Genomic DNA, 18,246 nt, shown 5'->3' on the forward strand with positions numbered 1-18,246 from the left:
CATAGGCCCTGTTTGGGAGAAAGCGGAAAGCTGAAGCTGATTGAGTTAGCTAATTTTGACTAGCTGATTTTATTAACTGATTTGACTAACTTATTGTATTAACTGATTTTATAAAAGTGTTTGGTAAATAGCTGATAGCTTAAAGGTGATTGAGTATGTGAAATGACCAATAAGCTAATTGTGGGGTAGGTAGTTTAGATAGGATTTTAAATTAAATGAGGTTATAAGTGTCATTTCACAATAATTAATGAATAAGTTAATTGAAAAAGCTCCTAAAATGAGCTTTTTCAAAAATAGCTTATTTAGTGGAATAAGCTCTTTCAATAAGCTTACTTCCAAACACTTGTATTAGCTTGTTTGACTAGTCAATCAGCTAAAGTTAGTCAAATAAGCTAATATACCCCAAATAAGCTTACTACCAAACAGGGTCATAACCGTCTGTCCGTCTCTACCAAAAACGGCAGAAATATATATATACTTCCTCTGTTCTTTTTTACTTGACCTGTTTCTTTTATCACACTTGCCAATGTAAAATTTTAACAATCAATAACTTAAATTTTCCAAAAGTAAAAATTATAAAAGTTATATATTATGATAGTACTTATTGAGACGAATTCAAAATGATCATACATGAATATATTTTTCCTTACATATTATTCACAAAATACGGTCAAAGAAGGGGTAATGAATAGCGTAAAAGTCAAAGCGGGTCAAGTAATAAAGAATGGAGGAAGTATTATATATATAGAGGTGGCATAGTATCATGGTGGATTGATTGATGACATACATATGTTAATACCAGCTATAGCAAAATTAGATGGGTGGTTAGTTACATAACATGTGACAAAAGACAATGACACTAATTAGTTAGTGGCTTAAATAATGTTGCTGCATGGACTCCGTTGGACTTGGGTCGGGCCCACTCGCCTTTTTATATTACCAACCCTACTAATCCCCTCCTCACTGCCTCAATCATGTCAATCTAGTTTTTTTTTTTTTAGGAAATCATGTCATGAAGTAGCTTTTCCCTTTTTATTAAAAAAAAACAAGGAAAAGAAAAAAGGAGTAATATAAAAATAAATAAATAAATCTTGAAGCAGCTTAAATTATCCCAGGCAGGCAGACCAAAAAAAAAAGCACAATCTTCTCTCTCCTCTGACTTCTCATTTTATATATATATATATATATATATATATATATATATATATATATATATATATATATATATATATATATATATATATATATATATATATTTGATTAATTGGGAATTAGAGTTAGTTGCTACCTAATTTTTAAAGATTTATTTTAATGATGTAGGTAAAGGGTTTTTTATGTTTTAAAAAATTGCAAATTATGTACCTCTAGATACTAATCATAGGTTGTTAGGAAGTTAAGGTAAAAATGGCAATATAATTCATATATATATATATATATAAATATATATATATATATATATATATATATATATATATATCATGTATATATATATATATATATATATATATATATATATATATATATATATATATATACATGATATATATATATATATATATATATATATATTTATATATATATATATATATATATATATATATATACATGATATATATATACATAATTCCCCAATGAATAAATACATGATATTATCATGAATTGTAGAAAATAATGTTACTTGTACTTTGTAAGATTTATAATTGAGCCACTTATAATGGCGAAGGTAATGATTATGTCAATAACCATAAAGTATTGTATAACATTCATCTCATATGGTTATCCTTGTATAATCGGAGTTATGTATACCAAATACTCCGTATAATGCAATCATTTGCTCATTTGTTTCCATCACTTCGTCGATAAATCTGATTGTCAAGTACCTACAATGCCTATAGTTTTTAAAGAGTAAAAGTTATACATGTATGGTGGATATTTTTTTTTTCTCCCTTTTCAAACCGTTAATATATATATATATTTATATTCGTTGGAGATTTTTTTTAAAATGCACTCATCAATTTTATTTGATAACAAGTCATATATTTTTTCTAATTTTCTATGACCAGTGTACGAAATACTGTATAAACTATGAGCTTATCAAAATTCAAAACGTTTTGTTTTTAACTCCAGTGAAAATCAGGTCAAATTATTGGCATTAAAATCATTTACAAAATAACTTATTATAACATTAATGATGGCATTAACTACTAAGATTAAAATCTTTAAGAAAGAAGGTCATTTATGTCTTTTACACTATATCCTTTTTAACCAAAATCAAAAACCCAGAAAGACGAAGAAGGTACTCCAATTATCACTCTTTCCTTCCATTTTATTACAGTTTTCCGAAATCCACAAAATACAAGAAAGAAGAAGATATTTGCAACATTCCCCAAACAATATTTTCATTTCCCCCCTAAATTTGTCGACACTTTCACAAACGTCGCAAATTTCACAATTCCACACTCTTGAAGAGAGAGAAAGTGTACAATTGATGCATTCTGGAGTAATTCATGTTCCTCAAATCATCAATTTAGAGAGAGAAAAAGCAAGGAGTTAATTCAAGCATAGAGGGATAAAATTAGGGTTTTTTTGGGGTTGAATTAGGGTTTATAATTTTGGAAATCAGCATTTGTTTGGTTAGAAAGAGATGACGGATGTTGTACTTCACATTTACGATGTGACGAACAGCGGTTCAGATAAGACGAACAATACTATTATGCATATCAACAAGTTCTTCAAAGATGGAATTGGATTAGGCGGTATCTTTCACAGTGCTGTTCAGGTAATTTCAGTTTGATTATTTTTGGTAATTTTGTATTTTTGAGATTTTGAATTTTTTGTGCCAGATCTAGGGTTTTTGTTTGATAATTTTGCTAAATTTACCTATTATAGCTCTGCTTTACTGTTTTTATTACTTGATTTTGTGTGTTTACTAGTTTATGATCATATGCTTGATTTCTAGCAATTTTTAGCTTTACATTATTCGAGTTTTTTTGTTTGTTTGACATTAATTGTCGTTGGAGTTTTCTGATTGTTATTGGTTGGTTGTTTGTGGTGGCATAGTTGTTGAGATGCTATAGAGTAGATTGCGTTGCGAATTTCCAGTCTCGGCTGTAGTGTACTTCTATAGTTCTGATGTTCTATATAGAGGAGGTGATTTAAAGGACTGTAGTCTTGAACTCATGATTGTGTACGTAGCAAGAGGAATACTGTCAACGATGTGGTCATGAGGAGGTGGTTTGAAGGACTGTTGATTATTTACGCTTCAAGAAATCAAGAGGATTAATGTCACCGGCGTAGTTATTACATCATGTCTTTGCATTAGATAGCTGTTGTAATTGTAGTTTGAAGGTCTGTATTGAGAATGAATGAGTTGCATCTTAATGTACCTGGTATGTGAATGCGTTAAAAGAGCAAAGGGCGTGTGGTTATCTGCTGATATGTTTACTTACTTATTAGCAGCAGCATTCATCTACGCTTATTGTAATTATTTTGTGTGCTTTAGGGTTAGGCATCACAAAAGTTTCTGTCCCTTGGTCAGCTTCAGCCAATTAAATATCCATCACTACTGCGTTTCTATGATTTTTTTTTTTTTTTTTTTTTTTTTTTTTTTTTTTTTACAAATATCAACATTTACGCGTGATGATTGGGAGCCTCCTTTATTTGTTACTCTTTAGTTTGTCTAGATAGTATGTTTGTTTTATAGTATTTTGTATTGATACGATGATATATTGATATTTGGTCAGTGCTAAATTCTGACTGACTCTCTCTATTATACCTGAACTCCTGGCATTAAACTTTGAGCTGCCAATTTATCTCTTCCCCTTTTTCTGTTGTTAACTGAAAATCATACATATACCATTTACAAAGTACAAATTAGTGACTTCACGGGGGTGTGAACTTCCTAAGTTGTTATCAAGCTGTTATGTTCCCATGCTAAGTTAATCATTGTGTGTTACTGTTCTTAATTATTAAACAAGTACATTAGAATTGCGGGACAAGAAATTTTTCTGACCCGTTTTGTAATCTGTGTTGATTCTACTGTTGTTGCATTCCAATATTTTGGTAATTTTTGATTGTTTTTGTTGGTTATATCAGATTAGTTTGTAGTATATAGTTATGCCAAATACTTCATAGTAACAACTTTATGTGTTTTCAATTTTTGATTTATGACATGTATTAAGGATAGTAATGATAATTGGTAAGTTCCATGGAATAATTACAGGTGTATGGAGAAGATGAATGGTCGTTTGGGTATTGTGAACAAGGAACTGGAGTCTTTAGCTGCCCTGCTACACAAAACCCCATGTATACATACCGTGAAAAAATTGTTCTTGGACAAACCAATCTTCCTGTCTCCAAGGTTAATCAGATTTTGAGGGAACTCAGTAGAGAGTGGCAAGGAGAATCCTATGATTTGCTCGCACGAAATTGCAATCACTTTTGTGATGAGTTATGTGAAAGGTTTGGTGTTCCAAAACTTCCAGGTATAGTATCAGTGCAGCCTTGCTTTTATTATGATTAATTGTAACTAATTTCATGGCCCCTTGTCTTGATTGCATTTATTACTGTCACGAGTTGACTTTTACATTCATAAGATTGTGCTCTTTTGGTATGTGATCACCTAGCTAATCTGTGGCTCCAAATCTGTACTCTGTACATGAGAGCTATGAATATTTTACCACTCTTTACTGTGGTAAATTATCTGGGAGCATATTATGATATCATTAAAAGGTTTAGAAATCTGAATTCCCGATGTCAGTTTAACTTTAGCATGTAAGCGTGTTCTTAGGTTTACATTTAGTAGCAATCTGTATTTAAGCTGATTGGCACAATGATCTGTTCAGTGTTCACTAAGAAAATCCCTCATTTTTAAGTCACTTTTTCTCAAACCTTTCCAACTGATTATCTTTGTTATGTCTGTTTCTCTTTATTGTACGTTTCCTTATGACGATGCATGTTTAGCCGACCCCAAATCATTTTGGGACTAAGGCTTTGTTGTTGGTGGTGGTAATTTGGGGGAATGATTTGTTCACTATATTCCACTTTTCCTCTATCCCTTGTTACCGTTCTTTATAATTCTTCATTCCTTCATTTTCCTACATATTTTTTTGGCGTGAAAACCCCTGTTTTTGGCCATGAGTTGGCCCAATGTGTATTTCTATGCTTACCTAGCATCCTGCTGCGGCTAGTGTGTGTCTCAAGGATTGTCAGCTTTTGTGATGTTTATGTTTTCCTGTTTACTAGATTCGTTTCTACCGATGGGTGGACCAGGTGGTGGTATTAAACTTTTAAATTCCGCAGGGAATTTAGGGAATTGTACTTTATCTAATAATTATCGGTCCTTAACTTTCATTTGAATTATTCTATCAGACATCATGTTTTAGTTTATAATATTATAGTGTATGATGAACCACGTATTCTGTTTTTCTCATTCCCTATGAACTTGTGCATATGTATATAAGAAGTAAGGGTGTAATTGTCTATTGCATACCTGAATATGATTCTATTGCAGCTACTGTTTGTATCATATTATCATTGCTTTGACAGAATTCTGAATCACATTGGATGGAAAGTGGTTTTACCACTCCCCCTCCCTCTCTCTTTCCGGGGCTCTCTTTTAAGCTGCAAGGTTTTTTTTTTTTTTTTTTTTTTTTTTTTTTGTAGAATCATTATGCAACTCAGGTTTGCATAAATTCATAATGTATCATTGTATCCCAAGTTACTGCTAGGCTATTTTGAGAGAAGATATCTGTGTTCCTAGCAAAGTTTTCTACGAATTAATCGATAGCCCCTGATACTTGCAGGTTGGGTTAACCGATTTGCACATGCTGGTGATGCTGCAGTTGAAATAGCGGGAAACACTGCATATCGTGTAAGCTTGCTGCTGTACTGTCTTAGAAAGTTAAAATTGTCTTTTTTCTCATTGTCAGCGGTGTTAGTAACATATCAACTTTCTTATCGTCTCTTAAACAGCCTTGTGAAATGTTTATTACCTTCCGAAGGACTAAGATTCGATGATATTGTATAGTACCAAATAGGAGAAACTGCTGGGGTAGTAAAGGAGTAGACTGTATTGGTAGTGAGCCGACCTTTCTCAGAGGGGAATCTACTTTTATAAAGGTTATGGGTCATGTATACCTGCATTGCTGGAATGATGGTAGTGAACATAGGTCCTTGTTTTATGAAATTAAGAGATACCTGTGCAAAGTATTGTTGGTTTTAGAGAGATTGATTTAGATTAAATGGGAAAAATGATTCACTTATTGAGCTAGGTGAATTTCATTTGAGGCCCTCAAATTTAATTTTAACTCTGAAATTTCCTTATACTAACTTGTGCTGATATGAGTAGTGGAAGTTATTGAATGGTAGGATGAGATAGGAAATGTAGTTTAAAATTGAAGTATGAAAGATCTTGTGGTTTAAAGTTGAACGCTGACTCCTAAATTATGATAGTACGTATAAGATTTATTAAGTGTGCTTCACTTCAGTGAGGCGTGTGCCTAGGTGCAGCAGGCCACTCATTGCCTTAATGCACCTTGGGATTTATACATTGGGTTCAGTGAAGTTGACTTTGCTTCCCCCTGCACCCCTCCCTCTGCTAGGGATGATTATCCAGCTTTTTCTGCATGCTATATAACATATATAGGAAGTAATCACCAACTGTGAACTTTAGACTTCATTCTGTAAAAAATATGCCCTGGTTTAAACAGCCCAACTGCATGCCATTCTTTGAAATTCTATACCATCTCAACAGCCCATCCTCCCTCCCTTCAGTCTTTTGTTTGTTTTTAAGTTCTTATGACTAATTTCTGATGTCACTGCAGTTCAAACAAGCTAAGACAGAAATTGTCACAGCCAGCAAGGTTGCATATCGTTTCCTTGCAGGCATTGCCTCTAACTCACAAGTATCCCCGGACAGCCCAAATTCCAACAGGAATTCACCTCGATTCCAAGTTTCTTGGTTCAAGAATATGATTCCTGCTGGTGACAAACCCTCCACAAGCTCTGTAATTGATGGGCCAAATCAGGACGTGATTAGGCAACAGCAGCAGCAACAGGAAGCAGATGATGAAGCAGCGGCAGCAGCACCCCTCAGACAGAATTCACGTCGTGGTAGCTGATGGGAAGAGTACATGGATTTTTTAACTGATAAAAGATGCCAATGCTATTCTCCAAGAATGTGTTATGTAACTGTGTATCCTTGTAAAATGTACTGCTCTCTCTTCTTTAAACTTGCACTTATGACCAACTCAAGTTGTATGAAGTACATTGTGAAAATTTGTTGTATTCCTTCAAATTCCTGCAACAAAATTGTTAGGCCAGTTTTACCATCCTGCTTCCCCCCTCTACGTGGGATGGAATTGCATTTACATTAGTAATGTTCTCAGGCTTCCAGCAAGTTAGCAATTTATTTTCTTTGCATTGAACTCATTTTGTGAGAACTTTGTAGTCATGGTATAGTATTTCAGAACTGAAACAATTTATTCAGTGTTCCCTTGTTATAAATCGTCGTTTCAATATTAGCCAGAAAAAAAAAATGATATTAACTGATCCTCAAAAGTGTACATTGTACAGTTTAGTAAGATTGCCACAAAATTATCCATACTGATCAGTTGTTCCCAACAATGCGAGTACAGAGCTAACCGCAGTTTTGGAAGCAATTTAAACTTTAAGGCTACATGATCGAAACTGCAAACTGCTTTCTTTTTTTTTTTTTTTTTGACAGATGAGAAAAAGGGATATTAGTCCCCAGAAACCTTACGAAAGCTAATACTAAACAGTGAAAAAAAGGTAGAAAAGATTGTAATTTGCTGAGCTTTCCACTGGCATGTAAAGCTCCTGCTAGATCGCCCTGCACCCATTTGATAAGTCTGATGTCTTGAGTGGTCACCTCCAAGTGCCACAGCTGCTTCTCCAGCGCTAAGTAAACAACTAGGCTGAACAAATCAACACTACATGTCTTCAACTTCTAAGTCAACAGGCCAGGTAAAGATCGCTGAAAAAAAGAGACATTAGAAGTCCACCAAGGTCTATCTTAGCAGCCGCCTTTTTTTTCCAAGAACTTACACGCACAAAAACATTAGCAATCAAAGCACAAGAAGAAAAACATAACCATATTGTATTAGCATCTCATAGCCCAGTTACACAGTAACACAGAATGATGATAATAATACTAGTTCAAATCACAATAACAAAGACATTACTGGTCATTCAGAATATCCCAGTCTTGACAAAGCTCAAACTCAATTCATCCTATACGAAACGCTAAGAACCAGTAAGCCATACTAAAAGAAAAATCCAAACACATGATGACAATAACAATGTCGACAACATTACAGGAGACTGAAAACAAGGGGCACATCAGAGAAGCAGTATATACATTGGATGTTTATTCAGTGATATTCTGCCTTTATCATATGAATCATAACCCTTATTTTAAGCAATCTCAATATCGGTTGAAGAAAACTCTGTCCACGTGTGCATCTTCTCCAATCTGGAGAGATGAAACAGCCTGTGCCGCAATAAGGCCTGCAGAGATATCGTCATTGCTCCATGGTCCATCATCCAAATATGGCATGTGGAAGTTTTTCTCAAGTGGATATGATGAAAAGGGCTGATTGATATCTCCAAAGTGATTGCACTCGCACTCTTGTCCATAAGATCCCGGAAACCAGCCAAAACTCTCCAAGGAGCACTTATTTAGGCTCTGATGCGACAGAGCAGATTTGTCCATAAAAAGTCCAATATTCGCAGTATGGTGCCAACCACCAAAGTCTTCCTCTTTCTTCAAAACAATTGTAGGCGTGTCATTGGAGTCTTCTCCAAGTAAAACATGGAGAGCAACTGCTTCAGCAATTGCAGCACCCTCTTCATCAAGTCTCTGTTGCTCTTCATTTTTCAGCTGTTTCTTCTTCTCAAGTTCAGATCGAATTGCTGCAGAAGTCGCCAAGGCTTTCTCCAATCTCCTCCTTTTTTTCTCTGCCTGCTTCATGCGATCCAATTCATCCTTCACCTGCTTCTTTTTTGCCTTTTTCACATGGGGGGTTTTCGCTGACTCCATCTCCGACCTTTTTAACTCCAATTAACCTCAACTATAGTATGTTAGTAAGATTATCTTTCCTGAAATAAGAACTATTTTACGAAGTATACATTTACCCTCTAATTATCTCTCTTTTTATTTAAATGTTTTGAGAGACTTGTTTTATCTACCTTTTTTTTTTATCTCCTGCTATTTTTTTTTTATATTTTCCTTATATGTTTCCTATCAGCTGTGGAACTATACTGAATTCTGAGGCAATGTCTACTACACCCACTCAGGACTGTAATTATACCTTATCTTACGAACAAAACAACCCCAAACTGAGACAACAGGGGAAAGAAGAAGACCAAACTGGTAAGTTCTGAATGATTCATTCCTTCGCATCATTGTCCTCAGTTCACCCATCTGTGTGTGCCAGGGATGTATACAATTTGAATTCACATATGACAGCAGTCAGTTCCAAAAGAAGTTACATGACCACCAAGCTGTAGTTATAAACACAAAAACAAAGTCAGGACTCAGGAATCAGGATCATGAGCAGCATGGACTTATCACACATATTGCATATACAGAGCGCACACACAAAAACTCTTCAATAGAGACCATTAACATATGGAATCAGTATCCCCCCCCCCCCACACACACACACATGCGCTGTATAATTATTTAATCTAAAACACATCCCAATAGCATAATTCTTTCCAACAATTTTTCCACCAAAGTCAAGTTGGAAGAGATCACAAAGTGTCTTACAAAATCGTCCAAAACTCATTAGTCCATACAAAAGCACGCGCAAATACTCTTAATAAATGACATTAACACATGGAATCAGTATGAACACCCTCCCCTCCCTCCACCCCCAAACAACCAAAGAAAAAAAAGTCCAAGCTGTATTATTTACTCTATAACCCATCCCAAATCCCAATTCCTTCCAACAATTTATCCATCAAAGCCGAGTTGAAAGGTCATCAACTCATCATGTGCCTTACAAACTCGTCTAAAACTCAATCAAGCCACTTATCCAATGTATCGGATCGTATCCAAGCCAACAAAACCTCAAGACCCAATCCCGTTACACATCCGAAAGTTCATCTACCCCATTCAAAGTTAAATCCCAAGCTAAACAAATAAGAACACTAAATTGAAGTAATTGAGTACTATGGTTCCAATTCGGAAGCTTAATCATTCATAATAAATTAATAAGCACTCTGTCAAATATATAGATCATATTCAATGAAAATTTAGCTTGGATCAAACAAAATGAGAGAAATAAACATTTCTATTTACAGATAACAATCACGAGATTAGTAACGAATCAAACTCAACAAATATTTTACCTAGAAATGCTAAAATTATAGGTATAACAATGATTCCAACAAAATAATCCCAAAATTCTCATCAAAAAGGGGGAAAACAGGATCTACGACCAAAAAAAATTACATAAAACCCTCAAATCCGACGAAATAATAACACAAAAATCGAGATCCAACACACCCAAATGAAATTATGCACAATCACAGTATGCTGGATCAGCAATTTCATGAAATATCAAGAAATCAAACAAACCGACAATCAAAATCCAAAATTTAATTAAAAATTCCAAATTTTAATACAATTTAATAAATCAATACCTGATTTAATCCAAGATTAAGCCCAAATAATACGAACCCTAATCCTATGCATACGATTAAAAGGAAGCGAGTTTCAATAGATCGAAAAAACCAAGAAAGAAAAGAGAGAGAAAATGAAAGGAAAAAAAAAGGAAGAAAAGAGGAAAAGAAAAGAGAGAAGGAAACTATGAACTGATTATCACAAGGATATTGAGGTGAGAGAAATTACAAGGGTAATTTAGTCATTTTAAGAGTTTTGGTTGGACAGGTGTCAATTTTTGATTGAGTAAGGTAGACGTTAAATCTAGATAATTCTGACACGTGGGTTTTACTAGTGTGCCAACCAGTGTAGATTTGAAGGCAAGTTTGTGGGTCCCTATTTTGTGAAGTGTGGGGTCAGAATTTGAGGAGATCTTGACCGTTGATTGGGAATGGCATGATGATCATGGGATGTAAAATTGACGATCTAGATTTTAAGAGCTATGTAGTGTTGCGTAGAGTTGACTTCTAAGCATTTTCTGTGGGTTGTATAAAAAAATCTAGTTGGATAGAGGACAAATTATAATGAAATTTGTCACTTGTATTATCTTATAATTTTAAAAGTATCAAAATACAAATTAATTGAAAAGGTTAAGAGAAATACAAGTTGTTGGGTATAGAAGTAGTTATTGAAGTCTTTAAAGGGGAGACGGTGACCATTAGTTTATCGATATGTTTTAATTTAAATGCGGCTAGACTTTTATTTTATTTTTGATTTCAATTACTCGATTTAGGATCACAGTTTGTGTTGCGAATTTTGATATACTAGCACATGTAAAATCAATCTATGGTTATTATGTGCACAAGCATTGTTGATGCCTTGATGGAACATGGTATGCAATGATTATGATATTTTATTAAGATAGTGTTTTTGTATAAATATAAACAATATGATAGATAATTGCTAAGGATACTAGATATCATATGGGATGTGAATGCTAGTGTGGAACTGCGGAACATAATTGTGGATGTTGATGTGTTGCATATGTCAATTCAATGGTAGTTGCAATGAAAACAATAAGTCAAAGTTTAATTGTTAATTTATTTAGTCTTTTAAGTCACTCGTGAGAAAATATAATTGTATAAGAAGTTTTTAACCATTTAAGATTTGAATTGTTAAACGCCCAAAAAAAAAAAGAGCTTAAGGTTGTTGGAAGAAGGAAACACTAGCAACTCGGGTTGTTGAAAAGACGCCAACAATCTTAAATGAGATATTAAGGGCCAATTCAATTCAACTTCAATTATTTCAGTTCATTTTCTAATTTCTTTCTCTCATAAATTATATAATTCAGCTCAATTCAGTAAATCAGAATATGCCCTAAATCACGAAGGACATTTTGTTTTTTTTTTTCCTTGGTTTATTTTTCTTTGTCCATTTGCATTATTTTACACAATTCTAAAGTGCACAATTAAACATTAATGTTTCTAGTTATAGGCATTGCAACTATACACAAAATAAACAAGGCTCTATCTTTGTAAATTTACATAACAAACAATCGTAATTTTAAGTAAAAAGGGAGATTATACATATTGACCCTCTACTATTGCGTTTTTCAAATTGTGATCTCGCTTTTTAAAAATTACACATTACGTAGTAAATTACTAAACTATACCGTGATGTTGTCGTTATATAACCATTAAGGCCCCGTTCACTTTACCTTAAAAAATAATAATCAGTAAAAATAATTTCAATTTAGTAAAAATAATTCTAAATCGGTAACTTTAATAAGGAAATATCACTAGAATTAATAAAAATAATTTAACTTCAGCAAAAATAATTTAAATTCTATAAAACAGATTTCAATTTAGCAAATTAAGACGAAGTGAACATGGCCTAACACCCAATACATGAGTAAGTATTACCCACTACCATGGTATGGGTAATACTACCCAATACCACCTTTTTTTTCTTCCCTTTCCTCTTCATCTTCTTCCTTCCTTAAACCCTTTCCCCAACCTCCATGGATAGCTCCTATTGCCGGCCAAGACAGCAAGAAGCCCACCCACCAGCTACCACCTTGGTCGAAATCCAAAAACAAGCAACTACCTCCATTAAAAATCACCGAAAACCACCCCAAAAAAATTACCAAAAAACGAGAGACACAAACTTATGGCTCTAGCCATTAAAAACGGTGAGTTCTATACTAGAATTCGCTGAGTTCGGTCGAAATTGACGTGCGGTAATTTTTTGTCGATGCTCAGTTATTATTAATTTCTATATTGTTATTATTGGTTGTACTGTTATTCATGGTTTTATATTGTTATTTTTAATTTATATATTGTTATTGAGAGGAGAGAGACTGCAATTTTGCAACATGGGTGGGCTATCACTACTCCCCAATAGATGAAGTTTGATCAAGGTAGACTTTACAAATTACAATTGGCAATGGATAAAGGCCCAACACTAAAATTATGAAGTTCAACCTCAACTAAAACCCAAAACCCAAACCCATTGAATTATAGCCGCAATTCAAGTCAGCAAAACCCTAAATATTCTTCTTCATCCTCTACAAAACCCTAACCCCTCTTTTCAATTTCATCATTCCTCTCAATCTCTCTCCTCTCAGCACTCCGCTCTTCTATCAAATCCCCCCATTAATTACCTGAATTAGGTTTCTGATACTCAATTTCGACGTCAAGGTTCAACGATATTTTGCTAATTCGTCGGAATTTTCAGCGTTGGAAAGTTTTCAATTGCAATATCTTCATTTTGGTTGATGATGGTGGTAATCTTTCAAATACCCTTCTTTTTTTAAAAAATGTGAAAGATCCTTTTTTTTTTGTTAATTGAAATTTGTTTTTGCTTGATTTCTTTTTAAAAAATGTGAAAGATCCTTTTTTTTTTGTTAATTGAAATTTGTTTTTGCTTGATTTAATTAGGGCTAAATGATGATAACTTAAATTGAATCTTAGCGGATTTCAGTGAGATTATTAATCTATGATCTGATTGTTACACACACTGATGCCCTTTTGTACTAAATTAAATGTTTTAATTTTTACATTAACCCTAAAAATGCAGTCTTTAATTCTCAAAAAGCTTGTATATTTGATTATTTAAATGAAATTTATTGTTTTACTAGTATTTAAACCCTAAAAATGCAATACTTGATGCGATGATGAGATAAAAACACTGGAAGTGTAAATAGGCAGTGGACAAGATCCAATTTATTGGGTTTTGCCGTGAGCTTTAAAACAAACGACTTCTCCTTCCACTGAGCTCAAAATATCAAATTCTTATTATTTGATTTGAATTATTTTTACTTAATTTGTGTTCAAAATTATAAATTTGATTTCTTGAAATTAGCCCATTTGATTTTATGTTGCGCCCATTACCAATTCTGGGGGATAAATTCAGTTCCTCTTGGCATAATGGCTCGGGCGACAAATCAATGTTTAACAATGTGGTATATCCTGATCATTGGATTTTTTTAATTTGTGTCTCTTGATCCTGGAAACGCCACATATATTTCAATTCATCCTGTTTGTTTTATTTGTTTTGGGGTCGTGTTTTGGTGATGACATTATTCATTGTGTTGTGTTCGTTGTCGAATTTATTATTGAATCTTATGTAGTGAAGTGCAGTGATGAAGCTTAAGTGTGGACTAGAGTTTCTGATCATTTGGTTGAAGACAAACCCTTGGCTGTCTGAGCACTCATTACATCACATTACATTACCCTTTTTTTTTGAAACAATCTTCATCAACATAGATTTATTGTTTGTAATGGTTTTTGATTAGTAGAATATAATTGTGTTATTTGTTGTAAATTTAAAGGGTTACAGTGATGAAGCTAAGTGTGGACTAGAGTTTCTGACCTTTTGGTTGAGGACAAACCCTTGGCTGTCTGAGTACTCGTTACAGAATTAAATGTATAGTTGTGTTGATGTATTTGTGATTGTGTGTTGTTCAGGTAAAGTCTAGTGTTTGTTTTTGGGTATGCAGTGATGAAGCTTAGTGTGGACTAGAGTTTCTGACCTTCGGGTTGAAGACAAACCCCTTGGCTGTCTGAGTAAACCTCTTAGATATCGATGTTTGTATAATGTGTTTTTTTTATTGTGAATTGTTTGTGATTTTGTGTTATGTTTGTGGAATGATTAGAGTTGATGATGATACTTTATATTATCTTAGCGGATTTCAGTGAGATCAATGATCTATGATCTGATTGTTACACACACTGAAGCTCTTATTTCACAATTCATTAGTTATGTTTGCTTACAGTTTTTGTTTATGTTTGTATGTATGTTGCTATGACGACATTGGAACACGGGAGTGTTCTTTGGGCAGTGGACAGGATCTATTGGTCTTGCCGTGAGCCTTTCTATTAACGACTTCTCCTTCCACCGAGCATTAAACACAAATCTATAATTCATCTATTGCGTTTTTGTAATGGTTAGTTTGCGTCCAAATACCAATTCCGTAGGATAAATTTCGTTCCTTATGGTGTAATGGCTCGGATGCTATATAAATTAATGTGGTTTATCCTGATCAGTGGCTTGTTTACTTGTAGTGTCATATGATCCTGGAAAGGCTTCATACATTTCTTATTTTCTGTATGTTGAACCTTATGCTGTTTGGTGCTGCTATGATGAATCTAAGTTTGGATAGAATTTTCTGACCTTTTGGCTGAAGACAACACATACTTGGCTGTGGTTCTGAGCAAGCACATATAGTGATTTTTCAGTTCTTGTTTTCAAACTTTATTGCTTGGTGTTGAATATTATTGAAAATGCATGTTTCTGATTTGATTGATTAAACTAATATGATGTGCTGATAAATATCGAGACAAAGGGGTGATGAATCTCTATAATATTGCAAACGCAGCATCTCAATATATTGGGTTGCAATGAGCGTGGCTAAACCACACGAGATTTCTGACTTCTCTTTATGTTAATCAAAATCAAATCTCTTTTATTTGTTTGTGTTTCTTAGGGTGTTTTTATGTTGCAAATCTGATTTTATGTATTTGAATATTTGTGTTGGTTGATTAGTTGATCATATATATCCTTTCCAAAGAATTCAGAGGGTACAGGGATAGCTTGTTTTCTGTTATGGAAGTTGCTTGCATATTTGAGCTGTTTGTGCATAGGCTGTTGATGTTTATTGGTTGAGACTTAACTGAAGAAAATGAGAGAGCTGCTGAAGGGGAGGCGGGATGTATTTTCAATGAGGATGAGTGTCTTGTTGCTATTGAAGGACGGTGTGCTTCATGTTTAGTTTACCTTAATTTTATTGATAAATTTTCTTTAGTTAACTTTGTAGTGTAAAATAATATGAACATTGTGAAGATTTGTTTACAAGCTATAATTTATAATGTATATTCGATTATTCAATGTAATTTTTTCTTTAGTTTTTGTTGTTGGCCGTGTGTTTTTTCAAACTGAATTGTAATACTTTCAATCTGCATTGCAAAGATCTACAAACAAGAATTGTTATGGTTAGTATAAAAGATGAGAATTTTAATTTTGTATGGCAAGCTAGACAATTTTACTCGAATTGTATGAAGTGAAAATGTAGGAAAATTTCACATCTGTTACTGCTCAAATACCCCTAGTTCACTTTTGCTACTCATCAAACAATTTATTTTATTTTGCTATCATACAAAATCACATAATTTTAATTTTGCTATCACTTTTAATTACAACTAGATGTAAGCCCGTGCGATGCACGGTTTTTAAATATTTTATTTTGTATTTTTTTTTTTGTAATTTCTTAATATTTTTTGTTTTTATTTTCTATTCTATTATTTTAACATTAATTTAAGGTAAAATATTTTGTTAAGTTTTAAATTATTCCTATTCAAATTTTACGTATATAGAACTTGAATTTATAAATTGAAATAAATATTATCTCGTTCATCGGATAGTTAGATAAAATCATTAAATCAAAATATATTTTTTAATTTCTAATTATTTATTAAAATAATATAAATCCTAATGTAAAAGATAATAAAAAAGATAATTTTTTTTTCATAATTTAAATCTTAAATTACTATTTTTTTGTTTTCAATTCTCAAATTTCATTTGTTAATTTTTTCTTCAATGACGATGAAAATTTAAATTCAAAATTAATATATAAATCTAATTTTTCATTGGTCGAAATATTACTTTTGCTTATGTGGCGTGCGATGCACGAATTTTTATATACATTTTGTATATAAATATTTTTTGGTGATCTCTTAATTTTTTTTTCTTGCATTATAAGTTTTAAAATTTTGTATAAAAATATCATATCATCAAATATTTACATAAAAACCATTAACATCAAATGATAATTTATATTTTTTAAATATCAAAATATAATTTTTTTAGTTTTTTAAATAATATAAATCCTAATATTTAAAGATAATTGTTAGTTTTGTAACAAATAAAAATGATAAAATTTAGTGTTCTTAAATAATTAAAATCTTAATAAATTACTATTCGTCGTTTTTACCTACGTGGCAAAAATTTAAAATTTCATTGGTCACTTTTGTTTAAGTGGCGAGTGATTTTTTTAATTCTAAAATAAAATATACATCTAATTTTAATTGGTCGAAAATATACATTTTCTTATGTGGCGCTCCCAATCCTCTCCAAAAATGTCTACTTTATTTATATATATTAGATTTATGTGCGTGAGATCAATTACCCTCACTGCCACCCTCCCTCCTCGCACACCGTCGTTGCCTCCCCGTTTGCCACCTTCAACCCATCATGATTTTTTGGTTTTCAAAAACCCAGCAACCCCCCTACCGACACCGGTGACAGCCCATTAGGGCAGCCACCACCCTCCTTTATCCCCTTCTCGCTGCCCTAACCCCTAGCTTTAAATCGAAAAACCACCCTAAAAAACCCCCCCAGCCCTTAAACACCAGCCCGAAACCACTATAAACGAAACCCGTAACCCCGTTCCCCTCGTCGGCGACCGACCATCAGTTTTTCTCTCCTTTGGTATGAGCCCAACCACTTTCTCTGCTCCAACGCTGCATACTGTCGCCCCTCCTCCTTACCCCTAACCACAATCCCGAAGCCCACGAAATCCTAGAAATAAAAACCCATCCCCTACCTCTAAAATCCCCAAATCGTTCCTCCTCCACCCTCGAAAATCCTATTTTGGAGCTAGGCGAGGAGCGATCAGGAGGTTTCAAGGGTGGGGGAGGGTTATACTAGGATTTCTTGGGAGGGAAAAGGGTTTCAGGGCTAAAGGCAGAGCGGTGTCGCCGCACAAGAGATTCTAGTGCGTCGGTCGAGGTTTGGGGTTCGGCGTCGAGAGAACGACGTTTGGACGCCGGCATAGGGAAGGGGAGGGGGAGGGTGGTTGACGGGGATGGGAGGTGGCTGGGAATTTTTTTTCAAAGAGTTGTTTTTTTTTTTAAAAAAAAAAAGAAAAAAAGTAAATTATTATTTAATTAAATAATAAGTCCCACTTTACAGAATTCGTTGCAATATGTATAACTTTGGGATTTGGGTGGTAGTAAGATAATATAAAAAATTAAACTGATAGTAAATGTGAGGCAAAGTGCTTTCGCTGGTAGCAAATGTAAAATTTTCCGAAAATTTATTAACATTGCAAGTTCAAG

The 18,246-nt window shown here is 33.5% G+C and overlaps 2 protein-coding genes and 9 non-coding genes across 11 annotated transcripts; 10 read left to right on the forward strand and 1 right to left on the reverse strand.

The window, feature by feature from the left end:
* The first annotated feature begins 2,377 nt into the window (after nucleotides 1–2,377).
* Nucleotides 2,378–7,488, forward strand: LOC145631540 (deSI-like protein At4g17486). Its single transcript, XM_081683644.1, has 4 exons — nucleotides 2,378–2,779; nucleotides 4,223–4,484; nucleotides 5,805–5,872; nucleotides 6,825–7,488. Exons 1-4 carry the CDS (start codon nucleotides 2,645–2,647, stop codon nucleotides 7,119–7,121), a joined length of 762 nt encoding a protein of 253 aa, XP_081539770.1. The 5' UTR covers nucleotides 2,378–2,644; the 3' UTR covers nucleotides 7,122–7,488.
* Nucleotides 7,489–8,097: 609 nt separating this feature from the next.
* On the reverse strand, nucleotides 8,098–10,834 carry LOC145631541 (uncharacterized). The gene is made up of 2 exons (XM_081683645.1): nucleotides 10,672–10,834; nucleotides 8,098–9,525 (listed from the first exon to the last, which is right to left on the reverse strand). Exon 2 carries the CDS (start codon nucleotides 9,059–9,061, stop codon nucleotides 8,447–8,449), a length of 615 nt encoding a protein of 204 aa, XP_081539771.1. The 5' UTR covers nucleotides 9,062–9,525; nucleotides 10,672–10,834; the 3' UTR covers nucleotides 8,098–8,446.
* A 2,734-nt stretch (nucleotides 10,835–13,568) lies between these two features.
* LOC145633594 (small nucleolar RNA R11/Z151) lies at nucleotides 13,569–13,657 on the forward strand. The gene has a single exon (XR_014112904.1). It is a non-coding gene; the product is annotated as a small nucleolar RNA R11/Z151 (small nucleolar RNA).
* A 139-nt stretch (nucleotides 13,658–13,796) lies between these two features.
* LOC145633595 (small nucleolar RNA Z152/R70/R12) lies at nucleotides 13,797–13,910 on the forward strand. The gene has a single exon (XR_014112905.1). It is a non-coding gene; the product is annotated as a small nucleolar RNA Z152/R70/R12 (small nucleolar RNA).
* A 110-nt stretch (nucleotides 13,911–14,020) lies between these two features.
* LOC145633598 (small nucleolar RNA snoR80) lies at nucleotides 14,021–14,158 on the forward strand. The gene has a single exon (XR_014112908.1). It is a non-coding gene; the product is annotated as a small nucleolar RNA snoR80 (small nucleolar RNA).
* Nucleotides 14,159–14,260: 102 nt separating this feature from the next.
* Nucleotides 14,261–14,346, forward strand: LOC145633587 (small nucleolar RNA Z157/R69/R10). The gene has a single exon (XR_014112897.1). It is a non-coding gene; the product is annotated as a small nucleolar RNA Z157/R69/R10 (small nucleolar RNA).
* Nucleotides 14,347–14,460: 114 nt separating this feature from the next.
* On the forward strand, nucleotides 14,461–14,544 carry LOC145633588 (small nucleolar RNA Z157/R69/R10). The gene has a single exon (XR_014112898.1). It is a non-coding gene; the product is annotated as a small nucleolar RNA Z157/R69/R10 (small nucleolar RNA).
* Nucleotides 14,545–14,620: 76 nt separating this feature from the next.
* On the forward strand, nucleotides 14,621–14,705 carry LOC145633586 (small nucleolar RNA Z157/R69/R10). Its single transcript, XR_014112896.1, has one exon. It is a non-coding gene; the product is annotated as a small nucleolar RNA Z157/R69/R10 (small nucleolar RNA).
* An 80-nt stretch (nucleotides 14,706–14,785) lies between these two features.
* Nucleotides 14,786–14,871, forward strand: LOC145633593 (small nucleolar RNA R11/Z151). The gene has a single exon (XR_014112903.1). It is a non-coding gene; the product is annotated as a small nucleolar RNA R11/Z151 (small nucleolar RNA).
* A 58-nt stretch (nucleotides 14,872–14,929) lies between these two features.
* LOC145633596 (small nucleolar RNA Z152/R70/R12) lies at nucleotides 14,930–15,037 on the forward strand. The gene has a single exon (XR_014112906.1). It is a non-coding gene; the product is annotated as a small nucleolar RNA Z152/R70/R12 (small nucleolar RNA).
* A 58-nt stretch (nucleotides 15,038–15,095) lies between these two features.
* On the forward strand, nucleotides 15,096–15,228 carry LOC145633599 (small nucleolar RNA snoR80). Its single transcript, XR_014112909.1, has one exon. It is a non-coding gene; the product is annotated as a small nucleolar RNA snoR80 (small nucleolar RNA).
* The last annotated feature ends 3,018 nt before the right edge of the window (nucleotides 15,229–18,246 follow it).

Source organism: Chenopodium album, chromosome 5 (assembly GCF_948465745.1).
Source record: "Chenopodium album chromosome 5, dcCheAlbu1.1, whole genome shotgun sequence".
NCBI classification, from domain to species: Eukaryota; Viridiplantae; Streptophyta; class Magnoliopsida; order Caryophyllales; family Amaranthaceae; genus Chenopodium; species Chenopodium album.